Source organism: Paroedura picta, chromosome 1, assembly GCF_049243985.1.
Source record: "Paroedura picta isolate Pp20150507F chromosome 1, Ppicta_v3.0, whole genome shotgun sequence".
Lineage (NCBI taxonomy): Eukaryota > Metazoa > Chordata > Lepidosauria > Squamata > Gekkonidae > Paroedura > Paroedura picta.
The window spans coordinates 106,907,275-106,930,631 of record NC_135369.1 but is presented as its reverse complement, the minus strand read 5'-3'; the positions used below and the strand labels follow the sequence as shown (position 1 = coordinate 106,930,631).

The 23,357-nt window shown below is 40.9% G+C and overlaps 1 protein-coding gene across 3 annotated transcripts; it reads left to right on the top strand.

Moving 5' to 3' along the window:
• The first annotated feature begins 498 nt into the window (after window positions 1-498).
• TNFAIP3 (TNF alpha induced protein 3) lies at window positions 499-23,040 on the top strand. 3 transcript variants are annotated; one of them, XM_077351616.1, is made up of 9 exons: window positions 499-614; window positions 6,098-6,410; window positions 13,685-13,875; window positions 14,924-15,071; window positions 15,836-16,006; window positions 16,329-16,509; window positions 17,423-18,321; window positions 19,850-20,079; window positions 21,421-23,040. In XM_077351616.1, the coding sequence occupies exons 1-9, from the start codon at window positions 525-527 to the stop codon at window positions 21,703-21,705; spliced, it is 2,508 nt and encodes an 835-aa protein (XP_077207731.1). In that variant the 5' UTR covers window positions 499-524; the 3' UTR covers window positions 21,706-23,040. The 3 variants fall into 3 exon arrangements, with proteins under 3 accessions (XP_077207731.1, XP_077207738.1, XP_077207748.1); XM_077351623.1 differs by having other exon boundaries at window positions 530-869; XM_077351633.1 differs by lacking the exon at window positions 499-614 and adding an exon at window positions 928-972.
• Window positions 23,041-23,357: the final 317 nt, after the last annotated feature.

The following is a 23,357-nucleotide window of genomic DNA, read 5'->3' as shown; positions in this document are numbered from 1 at the left end:
ACATCCTGAGTGACATATGATAAACTCTTAAAGGAGCCTGTGCATTAGGCGTCCATACCAAATTTGCTATTTAGCCTGGACAGGAACAATAACAGTTACAGTGCCTTTCTTTTGAAATCTCTTTTCCCCAACCTATGGCTCCCAACCTCTCTAAGGGGCTTCTAGAAATAACTGCAAGCTTTTCTAAAAATATTTTCTCCATGCATTTTGAGTTATGTTATTGTAGTTTGAGCCAGGAAAACGAAAGAACTTCTCTCCTTTTCCCACTCTGCTTTGGGAAAGCGCCTCCCCTGCCAATAAATGGAATAGTGGAAAAGTAAGTCTTCTGTTAGGGCTAAAGGTGATTCATGTGAGGAGAACCCCAGTCTAAATATCTCTTAAGGTCATTTTCTGCGTGATTCTGATGCAAACGGGGGGGGGGGGGGATCAACCCCGCCGGTCACGTGCTCCCACGTCCCTCCGCGAGGCTCTCTGTTCGCACAGCGCCCTCTAGAGGGCCTGCGCGCCTGCTTTTGTGCCCGGGTATGTGCAGCTGCTGCTTGTGCTGGGCGCAGCCGGTGTCACATGTCGGAAAGTCCCTCGCCCTGATGTGTACGTGGAAATCCCCAGTGGAGGTCTGTTTTTTTTCCGCGTACTAAAACATACAACAGCTTGGCCGCATTCAGCTTCTAGCGGCAGTAGAAACCGCGGGGGGAGGGGGCACTAAGAAAGGGAAGCCCAGCCAGAGCCCCACCGGCAGGAAAAGCCAGCTTGCGATCCTTGCACCGAGGGGCACATTCATGGGTCCGGCCGCTGCATGCGCTGGACTTCAGGCCCGGAGCTTGCGGACGAAGAAGGATTATTAGCAGACTCGCCCTGCCTGTCTCCGAGTGAGTAATTCGCCTCGCGCTCTTCGGTTTCCTGCAGTTTGGGGCTGCTTGGGATGGCTGCCTCGGGCCTTGTCCGGAATGGAGATGCCGGTCCCCCAAAGAGGTGCTTGCGAACGTGCGCGTCTCTCGCCGGCGTCGCCCAGGATGAAATGCGATTTAATGTTTTTTAAAACATCTTAATCTATTCCGGTTAGTTGCAAGCGATGCTATGGTCAGTTTATTGCTCGCCTCAGTCGTTTGCGCAGACGTTGTTTTCATTGAGAAATGCCCGCAGACGTTGAAATGACCTGCCTCCACAGTGTATAAGAGAGTGTTGTTTATGAGCCTTGCCCATTCACCCTCACACGACGGCCCTGCGAGCAAGAAGAAACTGAGGCATAAGTTTAACCCTGAATCGCGCTGTAGAGACAGGAGGGCTTGGAGAACAGAGAAAGGGGTCGGAGATCTGGAGGAAATAGAAAACCGGTTGAGTGCCTTTCAACTTGCCATTTTAGAATCACACAGAGCCCTTAGACAGGCACAATGAAAGAGCTGTCAGTTTTACCTATTTTGACTGGGAGTGGGATACAAAAATTGCAGAGTTTGCTTCCATATAGAGCTTCTGCGTTGGATATGCAGCAAAACTGCATCCATTTGTCGATTGCTTTTTGTTTTTGGCATCCACATGATGTTGCCCTGGTTTCATCCCTTGTTTAATTTTTTTTTTTTTTTAGTTTCCCCTTGCTTTGCTCCCCTCTTTCCCAAACATGCTTTCCGGGGATGATTCCTTAAATATCCTGTTGTCACTGCAAATGTCTTCACAATGAGGAAACAACCCAGGACTCGAATCTGTTTCTTATAACAGATTCTGTGGGTGGTCTCCATCACAGATTAAGTCTTAGTAGTAAGCCCTAGATAACACAGAGGTGTATACAAGTAAGACATGTTTGTTGCTTCAAGTTACATAAATGGATGACAGCTGGTTGCAAGTATTTATGAAATAGGTATCATTCCAGCCTTTTAAATCAGATGTTTTCATAATATATTAGGAGGAATGTGTCGTGGCATACACCACAGCAAATGCTAAGTAAAGCTAACAGCTTTTTAAAGAATTATGATTTGATTATTCCACAACAACAAATGAACAATGGAGGAGAAAGCATATGCACACGTATGAGATTGGTGGTAAAATGCCTTTTGACATAGATGCTAGTTGAGATTGTTAACTTGTCAGTTAAGGATTCTGCATCTGGACTTCTCCTAATTTTCATGAAGCAGTTTTAAAGCAGCAACCAGTCCCTCCAGTTGATTATAATTTTAACATGTACCAACAAGGATTGTGTTAATTAATCCAGTTCTTCATTTAAGAGAGTCAAGAGTACAGACTGTAGAATTAAAGTCTGTTCCAAATGTAGTCTGTTCTAAATGAATACAAATTAGGTTCCCTATATGAGATTATATGACTTTCTTTTACACCATGATATACAACTGATATATTAAAGATTCTAATGAATCTGTAGAAGTGGCAAAATATGTTATATTGAATGCATAGTAATGATGAAACCAGTGTTGTAGTCAAAATAGATTTGTTATGAAGTTTGGAACTTAAAACTTAAATGATGAATACAACTGTACCCAAACAGAAGTAACAATTGTATTTTATAAATATCTTAACATTATAACAAAGTGAATAAAAGGATAAATATTTGCTGTCCTATAAATTATGTACTACGTGATTGTCTCTGACAAACATAATTATGTTGTATAACCCTTTTTATTTTGTCACTTTTCTGTACACCCACTGTTTTTTTAATTGTTTTGGTTTTTTTGAGAGTGCAGACTGGGTTACTGGCCAGATCTTGTATCAGTGTCTCCTGGCTGGTGGGCTACAACAGGAATTGGTCTTAAGCAGTGGGTCTTGGGGACATTTATTCAAAAAAAATCCAGAATTGCATTTTAACAACACTTTGTTGGAAGTAGCTTGTGTGCTTTTGCAGTGGTCAAAAACAAGCATGACATTTTAAACCAGCCTCAGGCATGCCTGGCCATTTCAGTATTACAAAGAATCTAATTGATATTGTTAGTCAATACATATTTTTTACAACATGAACCTAGAAATGCCATGTTGGAAGCTGCTTTCAGAACTGGTCCAAAACAATTTCACCTGGAACTCCTGTTCATAAAGCACTAGTAAGCCAATCTACTCTTCTAATGCTGCCTTGCTAAGCACTCCCAACATAGGTGCAAGCCCCATTTACACCAGGAAAACCTATTTATAGAATTTAGGATGTAGGTTTTCATCTAAATGTGAACAGTTGCATCAAAACCAGACCCTCATCCTCCTCACAGAGATTAATTTGAAGCAGGAATTCCTATACTGTGGGGTCAAGACCTTTATACAAGGTCATCAGTGTGTCAGCCATAGGTAGTGGAACTAAGTTTAGCACAAGGCAGGAGGATATCTACTAAGGTGATGGGTAACGAATGAAGATTTGAATGATTTAACAAAGATTCAGTTCTTCTGATTGAGTTTCTTAACAGAAACATTGGCTGCTATTGCAATAAAGAGATCATTCTACTTTATAATCATTGGATTCAGATATCTTTTGTCCCTGCAGTGGAGTCCAAAGGACTTCAGATCCATATCTAGAGGCCTCCACATCAAGGTTCAAGTGGTGTGCCAGAATAAGGGTAGGAGGCTGTACTGGTGAAAATACTGAACTAGACTGGTGATGCTGATTCCAGAGAGGCTTGAAGAAATCAGAGGTGAAGGGCAAGGAGCTAAGTCACCCGCTAATGCTGCACATCAGTCTCCTGTTAAAGGCACAGCTGCAGCGGCTAGCTGAGAAGCTGACAGCCTGTCCTTAGCTCAGAAATGGTAATTTTACCTCCTAAGCAAGATGGGACCTTTAAAAAATAAAGAATTCTCACTCCTACAGAAGTGGTGAATAATTATTACTACTGAAATTGGGACCCAGCATGACGTAGAGGTTAGACTAGAATCCTGGATACCTAGCTCTGAATCCTTGCTCTGCTATTGAAGTTTGCTGGTGATCTTCAGGGCTGCTGTGAAAGCGGAGTGGAGAAGAGGAGAATGCTGTGCAATACTTTGGAACCCCACTGTGCAGAAAGTGGCCTATATGTGAAGCAAATAAATAATTAAATTGTAATTCATGTGGACTGGGGTTTCTGTAGGCAACGTGGTGTTACTATGCAGAGGAAGGCAATGATGAACCACTTCTGCTCACCTCTTGTCCTGAGCACCCTGCAGATGGGGGTTGCCATGAGTCAATTGTGCCTCCTCCACAGCTTGTTAGTCAGTCAGTCAGTCAGTCAATCCTGAGCATTTTTCTCTGGAAGGTTGTTTCAGTTGAAATCCGTACAATTTATTCCTGAGTAAGGGTGGTTATTCTCCGATGACTGTTGAAGTTGCATGGAAGTTGCATGGCTGCTGTTGGCAGAGATGCATGCCATGATTAGCATTCTGATTGAGCTTAACAAATTGGATACTCCATCATTACTTAATACTGGAAACAACCTGTTGTAGGCCTTTGCATGGTATCTCAGTGACGTAATTACCCTATATTCATATTAATTTCCTCACTGATTCCTGACTACATGCTTGGAAGATCAGACACTTCTGCAGTCTTAGCAGGCCTATATGTTCACAGAATAATGAAAAGACCTTTTTTTTTCTGGTGTTGTAGCAAACATTAAAGAATTTATTGTTGCATACACCAGACACCCATTAAATGCAGGGTGAGAATAGGGGGGAGGGAGATGTTAGTACAAAGTCAATCAAGAGCCCAGAGTATCCAAGTTTGGAGCTGGGGAGAAAACCAGATCCATAAAAAGTACAAAAAGATCTTATTAGAATAGGTATGCGAACCCCTCCCAAATGATGGTGAATCAGCGAAACTCGAGGTATAATGTACATAAAGAGACAAACGCTTTTCATAGTGATTTAGACGATCCCAATTTCTGTTGCACCCAGAACAGATAACTCAATGGTGTAGCGTAGGACAGAGTGTCCCTTAAAACTTGGCACCTTTCACATTTGTTGCCCAGTGTCCAGAGAGATTGGGATTTTCCCTGGTTTCTAAGTTTTCCCTTTTAAATATCCTAGACAGAGTAAATAGTAGCCTCATCCATTGGTGCCAAGGGACAATAAGCACCAATTCAGCTGGCCCTCTTGGAATTCTATTGTGCCATATTTTTGTGTTGATCTAGTATATATCTTGACATTCCTACTACTAACCAGAGGTGTTTACACAGTTTTAAAAGATATATTTTTGAAAACATCAGTAGGTTTATAGCTACTACATTCTTGCTTAGATGGATCAGATCTGGAGGAGATGCTGCCTGTCAGAGTAGCCCACACTGACCCTGACAGACAGACACCATATAATGGAGGCTCATGTGAATGCTGAATCACTTACTCTTATGGGTATGTGTGTGGGGGGGACTAATTTAGTCAGGATGCTATGAGAAAAGGAAGGCAAATGTGTCCAGTGTAAGATCATAAGCCTTCTTTCCTCACTGGCTTTCTCCATTAGTCCACGAATCTGGTCTGGTCTACAAACCTGTACGCTGGAATGTTCTTGACGAGCATCTAACTCGGGAGCACCAATTGGCAGCATATTATTATCCAAATTAGATTGCCAAAAGAGCCAGAACCAATAAGGAGCTTTGTGTTGCATGTTGCTGTAGTTAAGTGCAGGTAGCTCAAGCAAGTAAGTAGTGCCATGTGAAAAGGCAAAAACAAAAAAATCCCCAGAGTTACCACTCAGTATGATCACAAGGGGACTATGGAATGGAAATCTACTGGGGGGATTCTAAGCTAAGAGGAAATTCTTCGTCATCTGGATAGATTTACAACTGAGTAATCCTGGATCTCCAGTTCTGCATCGCTGGGCACACCCCAGTGTAATATCTCTAGTCTGTCATACTCTAAAGGGCACTCCTCAGACACAGGCTTCTCTTCAAGATGTAGGAGTCTGTTCGGTTAGCGCCTTTAGCAAGTCTTTATCAAATGTGACTGGTGTGTGTAGCAGTTTAATGATTTCCATTTCATAGAAACTGCCCTTTTTTCTTCAGCGAACTTGCACTGGGAAAGGTGCTTAGAAAACAAACTTCTTATTGTAAACTAAAACTCTGAATAAAGACGTCTTGTGCTGTTTGTTGCTCTGGGATGATGAGGGTTCTAAAAATCCTTCTCTTACTTGTATTCTTTCCATTTCCACTTGTAGGTTCATTCTTGCAAAATGGCTGGCCCACAAACCATTCCTCAAGCTTTATACTTGAGCAACATGTTGAAAGCTGTGAAGATAAGGGAGAGTATGCCTGAAGACCTTGTCAAGTGCACCAGTGGAATAATAGTTCATTTTAAGAGTATGCACAAGTATACTGTAGAGTTGTTCAGGATGTGCCAGTTCTGCCCTCAGTTTCAGAAGTTACTTCAGAAAGCCCTCATTGATCAAGTAACCCAAACTTCATTGGAACGACAAAGAAAGCTGAACTGGTGTCGAGAAGTTAAGAAACTTGTGCCACTGAAGACCAATGGTGAGTGAGCTTATTGTGCCATTTGACAGATAGCAGTTTTTATTATTTACTTATATTATTATATATGTCTACCATATTTCAAACAAGATCCGCAAACCAGCGTATACTTTAAAATACAAAAAATGCAAAGTGAATTTCTTCCTTTTTTGACTCCAGTGGCACCTTTTACAAAGTTCTATTCAAGCTGTGAGCTTCCATGTGCATGAACACTTCCTCAAATACAGTGTCATGGAATGGAAGTAAGCAGTTCATACTTATAGGCAAAGTGTCACACTTTGTTAGTCTTAAAGGTGCTACTGGACTAAAAAATTGTTCTGCTGCTTCAGACTAACACAGCTACCCGCTTGAATTTCTTCCTGTCATTCCCAACATATTATCTCTCAAGGATGAGTAATGAAATTTGTATGAATTTTGTTTAGATGAGACTCTCCCCCCACACACAGACACACACACAAACGCCTGTAAAATTATGAATGAATGGGCTTTTTCTTGGAATTCTGAACATCTGTGTAGAAAAAGAGCAAAGTGACTTTATGAGTTCCTGTTTGGGCTGTGGATATTGCAGTAAAGCATGTGGAAAGGAAATGACTTCAGTTTCCTCTTTTTGAACTTCTAGTTCAATGTCTGAATGGATATCTTTGGTTTATTTGGTTGCTCATGGCATTTCCCTGTCCAAAGCTCCCCTGACAGTCTCTGGGAAAGGAAGCAGTATTACCCTTAGTCCATAGATTAATCTGCCCATTCTCCCAAGACTATCAATACATGGGAATTTGGGGAACTTTCAGCAATTAATTTGAGCCTATTAGCTAAAGGTCAAGTTTTAAAAAACAGTGTAACAGTCAAGAGCCCATCTGCACTTTATCAGCTGCCTGCAAAGGACACCCTAAGTCACTCTACATAGTGGCAGTTGTTGTGTGATTTCACTTGAGGTCGTGATTGCAATTGTTGTGTTCATGTGAGGTGGTCATAGCCAAACCTGGCTTGGACTACAGGGGAGTAAATCACCACAACTGTGTGTCAAACTATTCCATCCAAACAAAGTGTTTTGCACAATCCTACATGAATACTTACATACTTGGATTTGCTTAAGCAAGCTTGACAGTAAGTATTTGAGAGGCAGTAGATGAATTGTAACAAGAATGAATGGAAAATCCAAAACAAGAGGGTTTTTAAACAACCCTATGCATATGAACTGAAATTAGCTGTCTTCTGAAACAAACTAGGTAATTCTGTGGGTTTGGGTTTTTTTGGGGGGGGTATTTTTTTGCAAAATTAGCTATTAAATAGATCTCAGATTGGCAGAGAGGAGGCAGTCTCAAGTTTCAAGTATTAGATGACATCTTTATAGCTATCCTACGATGGCACTTTTCTCACTTTTAGAAGAGTGCAAAAAATCCATTTAGATTTATTATAATGTTAGAATTTATTATAATGTTAGAATATTCTTGTTTCCAGTTATAGCAATTCATGGTAAAAATTAGGTCACTTAAGATATGCAGAGATATGTTATGGTACTTAGCAATTATCTTTTTTATCTTCTGATAAAATGGTCTCTGATTAAATCAATCCAAGATGGCTATAAATGGAGGGAAAATATTTCTGTTACCACTGTCTTTGAGTCTTAATTGTGCTTAGTACTGAGAAGGTTACAAAAAAAAAAGCCTAGGAAGTTTACAGTCTTAAGTAAGAGCTAATGGAAACACTGGGTCATTCATAGCAAATATCTTAGAATAGATAAGCCCTGATGGTTCCAAAACAGCCTAGATCGAAAGGATCTGGAGACAATGGGGACTGAAGTCTGTGTTTCTTAATCAGCAGTTCACTATGTTTTTATGGCAAATCCCTGTTGAGAGAAACGGGAGTTTCCAGAGTAGTTTGTAATTTGGCACCAAGCTCTGGAATTTAAAAGCAGAAATCCCATCAGACATGCCCAAGCCATTGATGGTGGTGGTGGAAAGTGTCATCAATTTGCACCCAACACTGAAAGTGGTCTTCTATCCAAATACTAATCATGTCCAACCCTGTTTAGCTTCCGTAATCTGTCAAGATCAGGCTAGCCTGAGCCATTGAAATTAAGTATATATGTTCTACAGTTAGTTTTGAAGTAAGTTGATTAGAGGTGACTTGTAGAACTGCTTTTGAAGGTTTTGTTATCTAAGAGCTTTGCTGAGGACATTAGATTTATTTACAAATATTTTGTGATCCTTTTTCAAAAAATGCAGATATTAAAGTAAGAGGGATTTTTTTTAATGCAGATATTATTCAAGTTTGTAGAATCCTAGAATCATAGAGTTGGAAGGGACCTCCAGGGTCAAGTATTCCAAACCCCTGCTCAGTGCAGGAACTCACAACTGCCTGCCTACCCACAGTGACTTCAATTTCATTCCCAAATGATCCCACCACCAAAAATCTCCAGAATCCAGCCTGGCGTGGAGGAAATTCACCTACCTTCCCACAGTGGTGATCAGCAATTCCCTGGGTATGCAAGGAAGGGCTACAAGAGACAAACACTGGCACATCCCTTCCTGCCCACCCAATCACAATCAGCCTAAGTTGATAGGCATCTCCTTTAAAGTTTCATTTGATATGGAGTATTTTCTAGGAATATATGCAGATGTATACCTTTAGACCTATTCAAATAAAATTGAACCTGCCTAGGAATTGTACATTAATGTAACTAACATTGTTTCAGCTACAGTAAATGGTATTCCCATGTTTTCTTGCCTTTATATATTTCTTCCCGAGAGTCCTACAAAGTTCACAATATCTGTTGTTGTAAGCTAATTTCAAAATGTGAACTATATTTCCGATGACATTGTAATTTCCAGTGTCTGAAACAGGACATTATGCTGTGGGAAGGCATGTGAGAGAAATGCATATCTGGAATGCACATGTACATGTTCCTGCTTCAGGCATTATGTCAGAAGCATGGAAAGTTGATGTGGAAATGGCTTGCATATCCTGTTTTTACATTCCTGTAGTTCTCACAAGCACAGCCTTTAGTTTATGGTTAATGTATTATGTTTTCTTATGTTCCACATTTTCCAGAATCCTAATATTAAAATATGTAATATAGAATTGGTTGTGGAAAGTGCTGTCCATTAACTACATTTCACCATGACTAAAACAATCTTAAGAGAGTGCATGGACAAACAGAACAAAGGGAAGAGCATACATTCGTATGGACCAGTCATTAGTTTCAAAGTTCTGGATCGGAGTCTTCTCCTTGGATTATGGAATCCTTGGGATTATTGCCAGTGATTGTTGCCAAGGAGAATGCAACAGGAGTTCTGAGGAATGAGGCAGATTTTTTAAAAATGGTTTGCCTTATGTAAATAGATGATCATCAATCTGTGTGATGAAAAAACACTCTGTTTTCTTCTCAGTGTCAGTCAAGCAGTTCTCAGTTGTTATGATCCTGAACTCATTTCAAACCTTTGGATCATACTTTCCCCCTAACACATATTCTGCTGTAAATGTGTGAACAGAATTTATGGTGCATGCCTAAGCAGGTCTAACCAGAGTGGGCTTTACTGCTAAAGATAAGCCCTATTAGGATTGCATTGTTAATCAGTTAAATCATGCGCATAGTACAGGGAAGCAATCACAGATGGGCCACCTAATGCAGCCTAATGACATTGGAATTTTGCTGAGAAGGATCCGTTGGTTTACTGGCTCCTGGGGAAAATCCTAGAAGTCAGAGAAGTGGATTTGCAATTTCCTAAGTCCCTTATAAAACACTTGCACTAATAAGGGGAGATAAAACATCTTCTGTGTTTTTATCTTATGTTTTTATCTTGTTGTGAACCGCCATGAGCCGGCTGGTCCAGGAGTTGGTGGTATAGAAGTTTAATAAATAAATAATACAAGGGGTAAGCACTTCTATTTGTATACCAAGTGTCTAGGTTGGGGGTGGGGGTGGTTAGATTTTGTTCGAGGAGCAACACCTTGTCTCACATAGAATGTCATTCTGCCCTAAGTCCTCCCTCTGTGCATGTATAATACTTCGTGTGTGCCACTGTGCAAGTACAGAGGGGATCTTGGTAGGCATTTTACATAGCCCACTTCCTTCCCTTTTGACTCCTCTCTGCGTGCTGTGGACAGAATCTCACTTAACTGAAAATGGATGGACCTGTTGTAGTACATCTGGCAAGTGGCAGCATACCCATCTCAGCTGAGAGCTGGGAAGGAGGGGGAAGTGTCAGGATACTGGAGAGCCCCATAACGTAAGCAGAGCAGCGTCAGAGAGTTTGTGCCTATGGGAGAGGACAGTTTGTTCCATAAAGAAATAATAAAATAGAACTTTCAAAAGCAATTTTCCTTTAGTTAATATACTTGTCATAGGCTGTTCTTGCAATCAGAGAGGTATTTTTAGAGGATTTTTATTTCACTGTCATTTTTGAGAAACAATTTATATAAATATATTTCTGTGATTTCATTTAAAGAATTTAGAAAAGTATACAAAAATTACAGGCAATTGTGGAAAGTAGAATGATTCATGTCCTGACCGTATGTTTGAGGATACAAGAAGGGAACACGCTTGTTGATTTTTAAAAAAGAAAGAAAGATTGAAACCATGTCATTAAAAAAAATTCCAACATCCACTGACTAGAGATTTCGTTTCTATAATGAATAGACATTCCAGCTTAGCCTAGCCACACCCACTTGGAAAGTCCAGCAGTGTGTACTTCACAGTTCAAATGTCTGCAGCAGAACAAGAAGTACAATAGCTGTTACTCAATTGCTAGTCAAATATCTTAACACTGGGGAATTCCAAGTGTTGCTTAGGGAATTTTGGACTGGTGGTTCTCAATAAAGAACTGAAAGCAAGCGCACATAAGAAAAAAAAAACCTCTTATCTTTGCTCTAGATTCTGCAAAGGGAAAATTTTTACAGGGTATAATAATTGTCCTTGTATGCAATTTTCTTCTTGCTGAGCTAGGACACTCTACTTCATCACTGGAGTCAATGTGGACTTTCTGAAATCCTTGCTTTTAACAAAAATGTATTTGCTTTGCTTTAAATGGTTTCCTGAAGATGATTTTGTAAGGGCAGGCACTGTAGTGCAACAGGGCTTGTATGTTGTTTACATGCAGCAGGAATCTGCCCCATTACTGGCTAGATTGCACTCTGGTGATGCTGGGAAGGGAAGGATCGATGTTCAGACATTTGCCTTCGAAAAGGAAAATGTAGTCTTATCAGGCGTGCGATGTATAGTATTTAGGGAGTGTGTGTGTTTCCAGGTAACTACTGTGACATAACAAAATGACTTTTAAATATCGAAAAGTCAAATGAGAGTGGCTAGTCAGAAAATCTTCCCTCCTCCTTCTGCATAAATCTTTCTGTGGCCCTTGTTGCTTTCTGAAACACCAGTTCCCTTTGCCTGTTCTTTCACATTATTCCAGAGAAGGTTTGTAACAGGAGTGCAATATGGACTGGAACTGTTTGGCAGTGGTATTTCCTGGAATGGGTCCACCATGCCACTGCAGTGTGCACTCAGACACCATGTCAAGCAGACAGTAAGCCTGAATGTCAGCGTGCCTTTATACCTCTCTCCTCACATAGAGCATAATGAAGGAATCTGGATTTAAAACTAACTCCCCTTGTTTGCATTCACACATTGTGAGTAACCGGATTTGGTCTCTAGATCAGGGTTTCTTCATCATGCTCTGTGCAGTGCTGAAGTTCAGCAACAGGTCAACCCATACACGTTCGGTCTTGATCTTGGCTGAACATTGCTTAGGATACACACTGTAATATTTGGGCCATTTTCTTTGCCGTTATATTGCAAAGATGGTTCAAAATGAGTACAACAGAAAAAAGAACCTATCCTAGGCTACAATAAACAATTTCACAATGAATGCAACAAACGTGTCTAATCTCTTTTTATTTGAACAACCAAAATGGCCTCTAGATTATAGTCTTTTGACTAGACTGCCCGGTACCTGTGAGCCAAAGGCCACGTATATATTATTTAAATCCTGCCAAGAAGAATTGATCCTATTGAAGGACTTCATTAGCAAACATTAAGTTGAAAAACAACCACTGATGAAAACTTACTTGAAAATGGTTATAATCTAAAGGCCGTTTTGGTTGTTAAAATAAAAAGAAGAGATTAGACACATTTGTTGCATTCATTGTGAAATTGTTTATTGTAGCCTAGGATAGGTTCTTTTTTCTGTTGTTATATTGCAAAGAACAACGACACAGTCAACATTCTAAGTAGTAACCTAAATCAAAAAGAAATATGTCAATTTTAAGGATGTCAAAAAAGATCATTAGAATTATGATATAGATATAGATTTCACAGCACCTAATATACAAACAATAAAATTCTTAAATGACCATTTCTGATACGTTTTTGCTTTCTCTTTTTGTTTTACCGCATGGTGAAATTTCCCTAGGAAGGAAAATGCAGTGCCTATAAAGTTCAATGCTAATGATATTGATTGACAAATACACCTTGGAAAGAGACCCCCCCCCCCAAAAAAAAGGAGACTTGGAACTAGAGTATTTTTTATCACTATCTGTTGTATTATATCTTCAACAAGTGTAAATGACAATGGACTAGGGAAATCACCTATCATAAGTGTAATGAATTGTCTTAAGCTTTATGTTGGGTTTCTCACCTCCCCCCCCCAGGTGTTTCTCAACCCCCCCCCCCATTAAATACAAAGTAAGCAGCATGTTAGCCATTGGGAAATGGCCAAAAACTGAACTAGTACTGCCTGCTCCATAGGAACAACTATACAATTGCGCCCAGTGGGCATTGTTCTCTGCATTGATAAGAAGGCATTTGTTCCTCCTGACAAGGCCAGACTTAGAAAACCAACCTAGATATCTTGTTATGCCAGTTTCTGTATCTACCAACTGCAGGGGAATCCTTATCACCATTGTTCTGAACAATTCTCTTGAGTTTCTCCATATAGCAGGATTCCATCAAGACTGTGTATAAAAAAGGTTCCACGCTGCAAGAGCTTCACTCACATGAGAGCATGGGACTGGAAAATATCCAGTGACTCGTCATAATTCTAAATTATTGCAACCTGTGTTCAGTTTAGTGAAATGGAGGCGGAGGATGTATCTCCACCCCACCTCCAGAGATGAAAAAACAGATCGCATTGCCTTCTGTTTGTTTCCTCTCAGGGTTTTCCTAGAATTCTTAATTAGTCTGTCTGAAAGATTCTATGGGCCCAGCTAGTCCATACAGAATCATCTTACTTGAAATATTAATTCAGTTTATCTGTTTATTGACTTCTTTCATTTTTATGCAGGTGATGGAAATTGTCTCATGCATGCAGCATCACAATACATGTGGGGCATCCAAGATGTTGATCTAGTCCTGAGAAAAACATTGTTTAGTGCACTCCGGGAAGTTGACACACGGAACTTTAAACTGCGCTGGCAACGAGAAACTTTGAAATCACAGGAGTTTGTGGCAACAGGACTCTGCTATGACACCAGGGTAAGTCAGTCTGATTTATGTTGCAAAGAATGCTTAAAACTTTGGTATGGTTGGGTTGATCAAGATTTCATGTGTGTAATTACAGGATGAAGAGGTAATTATGGGAACAACCTTAAGAACGTAAAATTGCAGGGCTGTCACCCAATTAAAACATTTCAGTCCATTAACTATACTGGATTGCCCAATTTATTAACAAAGAGCTTCACTACTGTGGAGTTTCCAAAATAAGTAATCTCCCCTGAGAGGGGTTATTTCCACGGACCACCCACATCTCCAGAAGTAGGCATATCCCTGTTAGAGAGGAGGGGAAAACTATTAGAAAAACTACCACAAAGTTTTGAAAACAACAGTTATGCTCTCATTTAAGCACATGTGCATATATAGACTTCTGATCAAGAAATCCAGACAGTCTGTAGCTTCTTCCTATTTTCAGCTCCATATTGGAGGATGCAAGGAAAATCAGTCTCTCTGTGATTAGCCTTCTGATCTCACTAGCATAACTGCTTGCCTCAAAGCAGTGACCAAGCAAGCTGTGAGCTTTCTCATCTGGAACACTTTTCAAGAAAAATGGAATGAGGATCGAAGTATGGATTGGTTGCACAGATCACAATAGTAAAGGCTAGGAAATAACAATTTTCCTCAGAGATGCAAGAGTTCCCACAAGCTTCCAGTTGTGTACATTGGAAAAAAGTTGAGTCTTTTTCCTTTTCAAGCCATTAGTATGCCACAAATGACTAACACAGATATGAGTAGGCAGGCAGACTGGGCCCGTCAGTGATAAATGTAAGCTTATTTGCTAGGTTGTTATATGGGTGGTGGGAAAGTCCAAATGGTCTGCTCTGATCACTCCAAGCTGTGCTTTTAATCTGCAGTCATCCCACTCGTTAGTTCTTCCAAGTGCTATACAGCTGAAGTGCTTATAATGTGAATTAACTTATGCAGAAGCAGTACAAGAAAAATTTTCTGAGGGAAGTTTTGGCTGCACCTATTTTTTGGTCTTGCATAGTAACTGATATTGTTTACATCTGTTTTTTTTCTGATCCATTAGAACTGGGAGGAAGAATGGGACAACCTCATCAAAATGGCATCTGCAGAGACATCAGTTTCCCAAAACGTTCTTCAGTATAAATCCTTAGAAGAAATTCATATTTTTGTCCTTGTTAACATCCTAAGAAGACCAATCATAGTTATTGCAGGTAGGCATTTGTCAATTATAGTAGTAAACATCAAGGCCATTTTTAAAAGGATATACAAGTTTTTCTCTGTTTTCCACATTGTCTCTAAGGTGGTATTGCACAGACTTAACCTACATTATGGGTGATCAAAAGAGTTAATGTTTTTCTGTTCTCGAAGCACCATGCTTTGCAGGTAGTGTTTCAGTGGTTCTGTGTCCACAGAAGATTGCAGGTTCAGTTCCATGGCATCTCCAGTTAAATGATCTGAAGTGGCAGGTGTTGCCAACACTTTTTTCCTGCTTGAAATCCTGGAGACCTTCTACAGGAAGTTCTACAATAAGAGCTAGGCATCCCAGTAGTTTTGATTTCCTATATTCTATCACGAAGGGGGATGAATCAGTTCAATAAAAACTGAAGTAAGCCAAGGACAACTTGATGATAAGGATTGGAAAACAAAACAAATTCTGATGTTCAACACAGAAAGAGGTTTTTTATTTCATTGTTGAGTTTTTTATAAACACACAAAGCTGCTGCCTTGTACCAAATCCCATACCGTTAGTCTGACAAGGTCAGTATTGTCTGCTTTGACTGGCAGTAGCTCTCCAGGTCCTCAGCTGGATGTAACTGACGAACACCCCCTCCCCCATTTTGTTGCTACTAGACTCGGATTTAGCTGTTCTATGACAGACCAACACGGCTACACTCAGAAACTTGGATAAAGAAAGCAGTAATTAGTAAAAATTGATAAACATTGTCTCCTTTTTCTTCTCTTTTATCTTAAATAGACAAAATGCTTAGAAGTTTGGAATCAGGCTCAAGTTTTTCCCCTCTGAACATTGGTGGAATCTACTTGCCCCTTCATTGGCCTGCAGAAGAGTGTTACCGATATCCCATCGTCCTTGGCTACGATAGCATGCACTTCACGCCTCTGGTTGTTCTGAAGGACAGTGGTCCTGGTATGTCTCAGAATATATGCTGCACAGTGTTGATGGCCCATTGTGCCCTCTCCACTTTGAATGATAATCACATATGCATTCCTATCTAGTGTTCTGTATGAAACTTTCAGTTTGGGACAATTAGTCATCTGGCTTTGCAGAGCCCTTAACCTCCTCCACTTTAATTTCCATCCACCCACTTTTGTCAGGGATTCTTGAGATTTAGCCATGCATGCAATTTCTGAAGGCTTTCTTGATAGCAAAAGCTACACAGGTCTGCCATGTCATGTTCATGGCTGTTCCCATTTGATTTCGCAGTAACAAACTGTTTTCATTTCCACAGAGATCCGAGCACTTCCATTGGTTAGTTGTGAAAGAGGCGGGTTTGAAGACTTGAAGGTCCACTTTTTAACTGACTCTGAAGAAAGGGAAAAAGAAAAGCTATTAAGAGAATATTTAATGGTGATAGAAATTCCTGTGCAAGGCTGGGACCCAGGGACAACGCATCTTATATATGCTGCAAAGTGAGTCTGTCTCTTCTCTTTCCCCAGCATCATGTGATTTTGTTAAGTCGTATTCATGTTCTCCTTTCCTGGAGGGTGGTGCTGCGTTCAGTCCTGGATGGTGCAAAATTATCAAGTTCTAAATGAGTATAAAAACTATTCTGAAAGACAGAGAATTAATTAATACCCCATTTAACAATCTCAGTTAGAAAGCCAGCATAGGTGAATTTTTTTCACGACATTCGTATTTATTTGCATGCTTCCTCTTTCTTAGAGATGTAAGGTGAGGTGAGTTTATTCCGTTTTACTGTTACAGCTACTCTGTGAGGTAACTCATGCTGTGAGGCAACTCCACAATTTCCCCAAGTCACCTGGCAATTTTAATGATTCACCAAGGAGTTGAATCTCCGTTTCCCTGACCTGTGTGACACTTTGTACTGCCATGTTTAGTTATGTGTTTTAGTTGGTGGCTGTATTAATGTTGTTTCATTGATTTTTATCATTGGAATTTCATTGTATCCATGGTTTCTGTTTATTTCTGCAGACATTTTAGAATTGTGTACTATTGAATGGTCGATGTGAATGTGCCAAAAAGTTCTGTTTTCATGGTTTTTCCAAGATATCCAATAGGAATTGATGAACACTATTGATAAATATTCCAATAGGAAGGGCTAAAAGAGACATTAAAGACTGGCATGAATTGTTTCCAGTCCCCACAAGATCGGAGGCTATCCCTCCCCTGGTTACTCTCTTTCCCATTCCATTTCACCTCACATAGCATTTCTCAATACCCTGTGTTCATAACCTGTTGACTATAAAGCATTCTTGATGAGATGTTGAAGGGGCTATTCCTGCTTGCCAGTTACCTCCCAATAATGGTTTGTTGCCCTCTTGTCATTGAATGATGCCAATTCCCTGTTTCCTTGTCTTGAAGGTTGGATGATGGCAACTTGCCCAAAAACATCAATCTAGTAGAAGATTACTTTCAGTTGGTGCAGCATGAGTACAAGAAGTGGCAAGAAAACATGGAGCCTGTTGGGAAGGAAATGTATGCCAGGAACAGGCTGGAGATGTCCCTATCCCAGCTTTCACTTGTGGAAGTGAAATGTGAAACTCCAAATTGCCCTTTTTACATGTCCGTGAATACCCAGCCCTACTGCCATGAATGCTTTGAAAAGAGGAGGAAGGGTAATAAGCTAAGAAGGCAGAACTTCCGAGCAGCATCTGAGAAATTCCGGGCAACTGGAACTGTTTCACCTGAGCGTGACCCCCGTGACCCTGTTGTACGGTCATCAGTGGACCCGGAAACAGGGCCTCACTCAGCGCCCCCTACAGCACCAAGCCTTTTCCTGTATAGTGAAACCACTGCAATGAAGTGCAGGACCCCAGACTGTCCTTTCACCATGAATGTGCAATACAATGGACTCTGTGAACGCTGCCACAACTCTGGGGAGCTCAGCCCTTGCAGTAACCCAGAGGAGCCCCAACATGCAGACTGTGTGACGTGTACGTTCTGTCTCAAGGGGACCAATAGGACCTTTAATGGCATGTGCAGTGCTTGTTTCAAACGGGCTAGAGACTGCTTGCCACACGCCAGTTCCGGCCATCAGAGATCATCCTCTGATCCTTCCCACCTATCGCAGAATCTCCGTCAGCATTCATGTCAAGCATCGGGTAGCAGGAATGTGGTGGAGCAGCCACATGGGCCCCTTCAGAGGACTGAAGAGCGGAAGGGGAGCAGTAAATGCCGGAAACCCGGTTGCAGCTTCTTTGGCACTCCTCAGAACGAAGGCTTTTGTACAATATGCTATTTTGACTACAGGGAAAATAAAGGTGAGTAAAGGAATTATTCTGCCTCATTTTTGCTATGGGACTCAAGGAAACTAAAGGTGACCTTGCTTGGTCTGAAATTGCAAATGCAAATAGAATGAAAAAGTGAGGTGAAGTCTTATCCTGCAGCATTACAAGTGGCTGTTTTTCCTCCCAGCTGCATTAGTGATTTGACCATCACTCCAGAAATTTCCAGCACCCCTTTCAGAGTTTGCTGATGTACTGAAGAGAGAGAGCGCTAAACCAGTGGAGTCACACCTGTGGGGCTGGACATGGATGTTAAAGTTGATTGTAGTTTTTAAAACCTTGCTAGAGGTCAAAATATAACAAGTCCAAAGGCAAGGGTACCAACGTAATGTCACATGCAATTTTCCACAGCAGCAAACTAATGATTTAAATGCACAGGCATAATATTAAATACAGCAGGCATTTAAAGAGTTTAAGAAAGTGGGAGGAAGAGAGACCCACATTTCCCTTCTCCTATAAGGAAGCTGAGCAGGGAGGAAAAAATTACTTACCTTATGGCTCATATGTTACCATGTAAATTATTAGCAAACATTTGAATCTGGCTTGGGTATAAAAGAATCACAACCATGTATGAATTTTTGCCATCTTAGGGGATGAAGTCAAATTTGCACTGCTCAAATGAGTAGCAGAGTAGAAAACTTTATATCCTATCCTTAGTGTACGTTATGCATATGCATGTATATTTATTGTGCACAATATATACTTTCAAAATTCAGGTTCAGGAAAGTCGAATATTTGTGGAGAACTGTAGAATATTTGTGGAGAACTCTCCTGCACGGCAGGAGAGGGTGGGAAGTTTGATTTGGATATGATGACTCATTTCATGTTAGGATGCTACATAGATGGAAAGGGAGTAGGAGTAGGGAATACCCATTGTGGATGACAGAGAGGGAGGCAATAACCGTTAACACAGTCCAGAGCCGCTTTGAAGAAGAACTGTTCAGATACTTGTCGAGAGTTTTGTCATCTGCTTTTACAGCAGTGTGACAAACACAAATTCAGGACATGAAACTTTCCCCCTCACAACATAACAAAACAAAATCAGAGTCCAGTGGCACCTTTAAGACCAACAAAGATTTATTCAAGGGGTGAGCTTTCGAGTGCAAGTACTCTCTGAGTCTGAGGAAGAGTGCTTGCACTCGAAAGCTCACACCTGGAATAAGTCTTTGTTGGTCTTAAAGGTGCCACTGGACTCTGATTTTGTTTTGTTGTGCTGCTTCAGACCAACACAGCTACCCACTTGAATCCACCCCTCACAACATGTTAGGGAAGAGCATAATCAGCTGAATATAACTGCTTATCATACATCTTTTAAAATACACAGATTTTTGAAAGGTGGCGACCCTGTCTCAAAATGGAATTATTACTGGGTATTGAAGCTCATTGGTAATAGGCACAGCATGGGGAGCAGAAGAGCATAGGTACTTTGGGTCGTCTGCAGACTTTGCCTTGTAATTACCTTGACCTCTCACATGATCTTTTTCTTCCTATTATGTGATAATAGATGCTTCACTCCCTCATCACAGAAGGTCTCAGCAGAACTCCCCTGCCTCTGGGCCTTCTGGGACTTCAGCTGCCGTGTACCAGAACACTGTTTTCTGCTTGGGTCAAGAGTGTGGCACGTCTGGCAGCACCATGCTTGAGGGATACTGCCCAAAATGCTTCATTGAAGCACAGAGCAAGCGTTTTCGTGAAGTCAGAAGAACTGAAGACCAGCTAGTGAGGCAACCCGAAGTCAGTAAATTTATGGAAATCACTCCCCAAAATTTAACCCTGTGTCTTTCTTGCTAGAACATCTTCTTTAAAACTAATCTTCAGGCTTTTTCAATCAGGATTTCATGAGACCCTGAGGTTTCTGGACGGTCCTGGGAGGGTTTCCTGAATGGGTGGGAGTTCATTAATTTTTTATATATTGTTTAAAATTTGTTAACCATTTATTGGGTGATATGACCATATATGGTCATGTCAGTCTGCCCCTCCGCCATGGCTGATGATGGGCTTCGAGAAGGTGGGAAGGGACCCAAATGGGTGTGCACAAAGCTCTGCTTCCCAACCATATTCTGCATGGCTGTGCCACTTCCGGGGTTTCTCGAAGCCTGAAGAATGTTTCAGAGCTTTCTCAACAGTAAAAAAGTTGAGAAAGGCTGCTTCACACTATGCCATCCTAGTGAACTGAGCATTGCCTAGGATTTATAAGCGTGGTATAATGTAATGTCTACTACACCAGAAAACATTCTGTTCTTGTTAACTAATTATATAGGGACTTGTTTTGCAACCTGTCCCAATGGCGTAGTCTTCTTGTTGTTCCGTCCCAGTAAGCATTTTTGGTATTGTCCTACCACAGTACAGTGGGATGGAAAACTATGCACTTTATGCCAGGGGGAAACTAACCTATTGCAGAAACTGAAAAATGTGTGTTGCGTGGAGCTTGAGGTAGCACTTCTTTTGAATACCTAGCCTATCGGATACATTTGTGCTTCCCTTTCATTTTGGAACTGTTAGAAATTTCAACAATAACATCCAACTTATTTGTAAATTCATATATATTTTCCCTTCTGTAAAGAAAAGGAATAACCTCTCATTTAGCTATATGCAGGTTCTATAAGGTTCCTGCTTTGTCTGTGTAACATAGTGTGACCAGAAGCCCCACCAGACTGCAGAGCATAGAATGGTCTGCCAAATTAGATCAGAGCCCTGCAGGACCTCAGATAGTTCTGCAGGGCTTGTAAGTCAGAGCTGTCCACCAGGTGTATGGTTGAGGCCTGGCAATCAACATCTGATCTCCTGGGCTTTTCCACCTACATCTGTCAGACTGAATTCCCTAGGGAGGCACATACCCTGCCCTCCCATCCTACGACAGGAACTTTATGGTCAATATTGGAGTTTTATTCATATTAGAATTGTTAATTTAAGTCAGGTTTTATATTGTAATTTAAAACAATGTGTTGTGATCTGCCCTTGAGTTAGTAAATAAATACATTTCCCTCACTCACATTAGCTTAGAAATGTCCTGGCTTTAATATTATTGAGGTCTGTTTCCAGATAGAGGACTAACTGTGCTTTTAACCTTTTCAGCGAACAGGACAACACAGACACTCACACCAGCCAGCTGCCAGCTCTCCGAGACAAAAATGTGCCACCCCTTCCTGTAGGAACCACTTTGCCTCCAGGACTGGGGAACTGTGTCAGGAATGCCTGCGGGCGAGTAAGCGGGCACAGTCCGGCCAGCCTCGAGGAGAATCTTCGGCAGATGAGATTCCAAAACAGCGCTGCCGGGCCCCTGCCTGCGATCACTATGGCAACAAGAAGTGCAATGGCTACTGCAACGAATGCTACCAGTTCAAACAGATCTATGGTTAGCCCACGTGAGAAATGTATGAAAGCTGTTGCAAGAAAAGGGAAGGAAATAATGGTGCTACTTCCAAAACACTCACTGGCCCTGCCAGGGTCTTTTCACTGTTATAAAAAAGACAGGTGACTTTGCAGGGCAAACAATAAGCTGCCTTTGTATATATAGTGTATCTATGCTGTAATATGTAGATACATTTTGGCACGTGGAATTTACCTGTGTTCAAGAATTCTGGAACAGAAAAGCAGAGAGCTTGCAGGGCAACTGAGATCTGCTAGACGTTTTTACTGCATATTTGACTACAGTCTCCAGTCCCACCTTCCCTTGCACAAACAGGTTGTGTGCTGAGCATGCCATCTTGAGAGATTAGGAGAGACAGTGCTCCTTCATGTACCCTTTTCCTTGGTACCTCTCTAACCACATTCCAGTGCAAGCAGACCTGATGGATTGATAGAGATGGAGAATGTTTTGTGTGACAAACATCCTACAACAAGAAAGCTGCTGCCTCTGGAAATGCTGGATTCTTCTCCAGTGTTGGAAAAGTCAAACTTGAGCACAGAGGTGCAGCCTTGAAACTGCATTTCCTTATCTCGAGGAATTGTTTTTGCTTCTAAACGACTTGCCCAAAGTTTCCAATTTCCACTGCTTTGTCTTTACTTACCTGCTGTCTGTGATGAAAGCCCGATCCTCTCTTCTGCTTTCTTTCATGCAAATGCTTTATCCCTCATAAAACTTGGGCTTTTGAGGTCAGGATGTAAATGGCCATTAATCCCGTGCCTTCCTGATGCAAAATTGTTTCTGATGAGGGATTTTGAGTGCAGTTTGCAAAGCTCTGAACCTGCACAGACTCCCTCTATTTTACTCCTATTAAAAAGGTTTTCCCCTTTTTTCTCAAGCTGTGTTCTCTGTCAGATCCATGCTCCTTTCCATGGTAGGCAACAAAAGAAAGTTGCAAGTTTTTCAATTCGATACTCACTTGTCCCTTGCTCGTTATAATTCCTACCTCTTACTTTGAGAATGACTTACAGAAAGCTATATACACGTCGATTCTTTTGCTTTAAATCTTAGATATTATTATTACATTATTAGCTGTCTTCACCTTAAGATGAAACAATTCATAAATCCCCATTGTTGTTTGCCTTTCTATAAATAATATAACATTGTGAATTTTTGTTAAATGTGACGAGGTTAAAATATTTATGTTATTTCAAAAGCAGGATTTGAAATTTGCACATTTAAAGGTTTATAGCATACTATTCTAGTCCTATTTCATTTTCCTCCAGAAATTCTGCAAGTGTACATAATGAGGGAAAATTTCCCATGGTAATAAATTATTTGAAGATTCATTTTTGTTTTATTTTTATGATCCTGGTAAAAGAATAATAGCTACACCCACTGTGGTCCATCAGGTGACTGCATGTGTTTGCTCAGACATGTGGCCAGCTGGGGAAGCAGGGCACGGCTCCATCCAAGCATTAATAATGCTGGGTTGGAAAGTTCTGTTCCACCGTGGCAGACTGGAGAGGGGCAAGCAAGTCAAGGACTCTGTTGAAGCACCTTTGTTTCCTTTTGACCACAGAGGAGCAGCTGAACTATTTTTCAGGCATTGAGGAGCCCCGGAACCAGGGAAAAAGTGATGTCAGCTGGCCATGCCTCCCTGCCA

Coding starts and splice junctions, on each gene's coding strand:
- TNFAIP3 (XM_077351616.1), top strand. CDS start 525: ATGTGCAGCTGCTGCTTGTGCTGGGCGCAGCCGGTGTCACATGTCGGA. Junction 13,876..14,923: donor GACTCTGCTATGACACCAGG/GTAAGTCAGTCT, acceptor CTGATCCATTAG/AACTGGGAGGAAGAATGGGA. Junction 18,322..19,849: donor TGACTACAGGGAAAATAAAG/GTGAGTAAAGGA, acceptor ATGTGATAATAG/ATGCTTCACTCCCTCATCAC.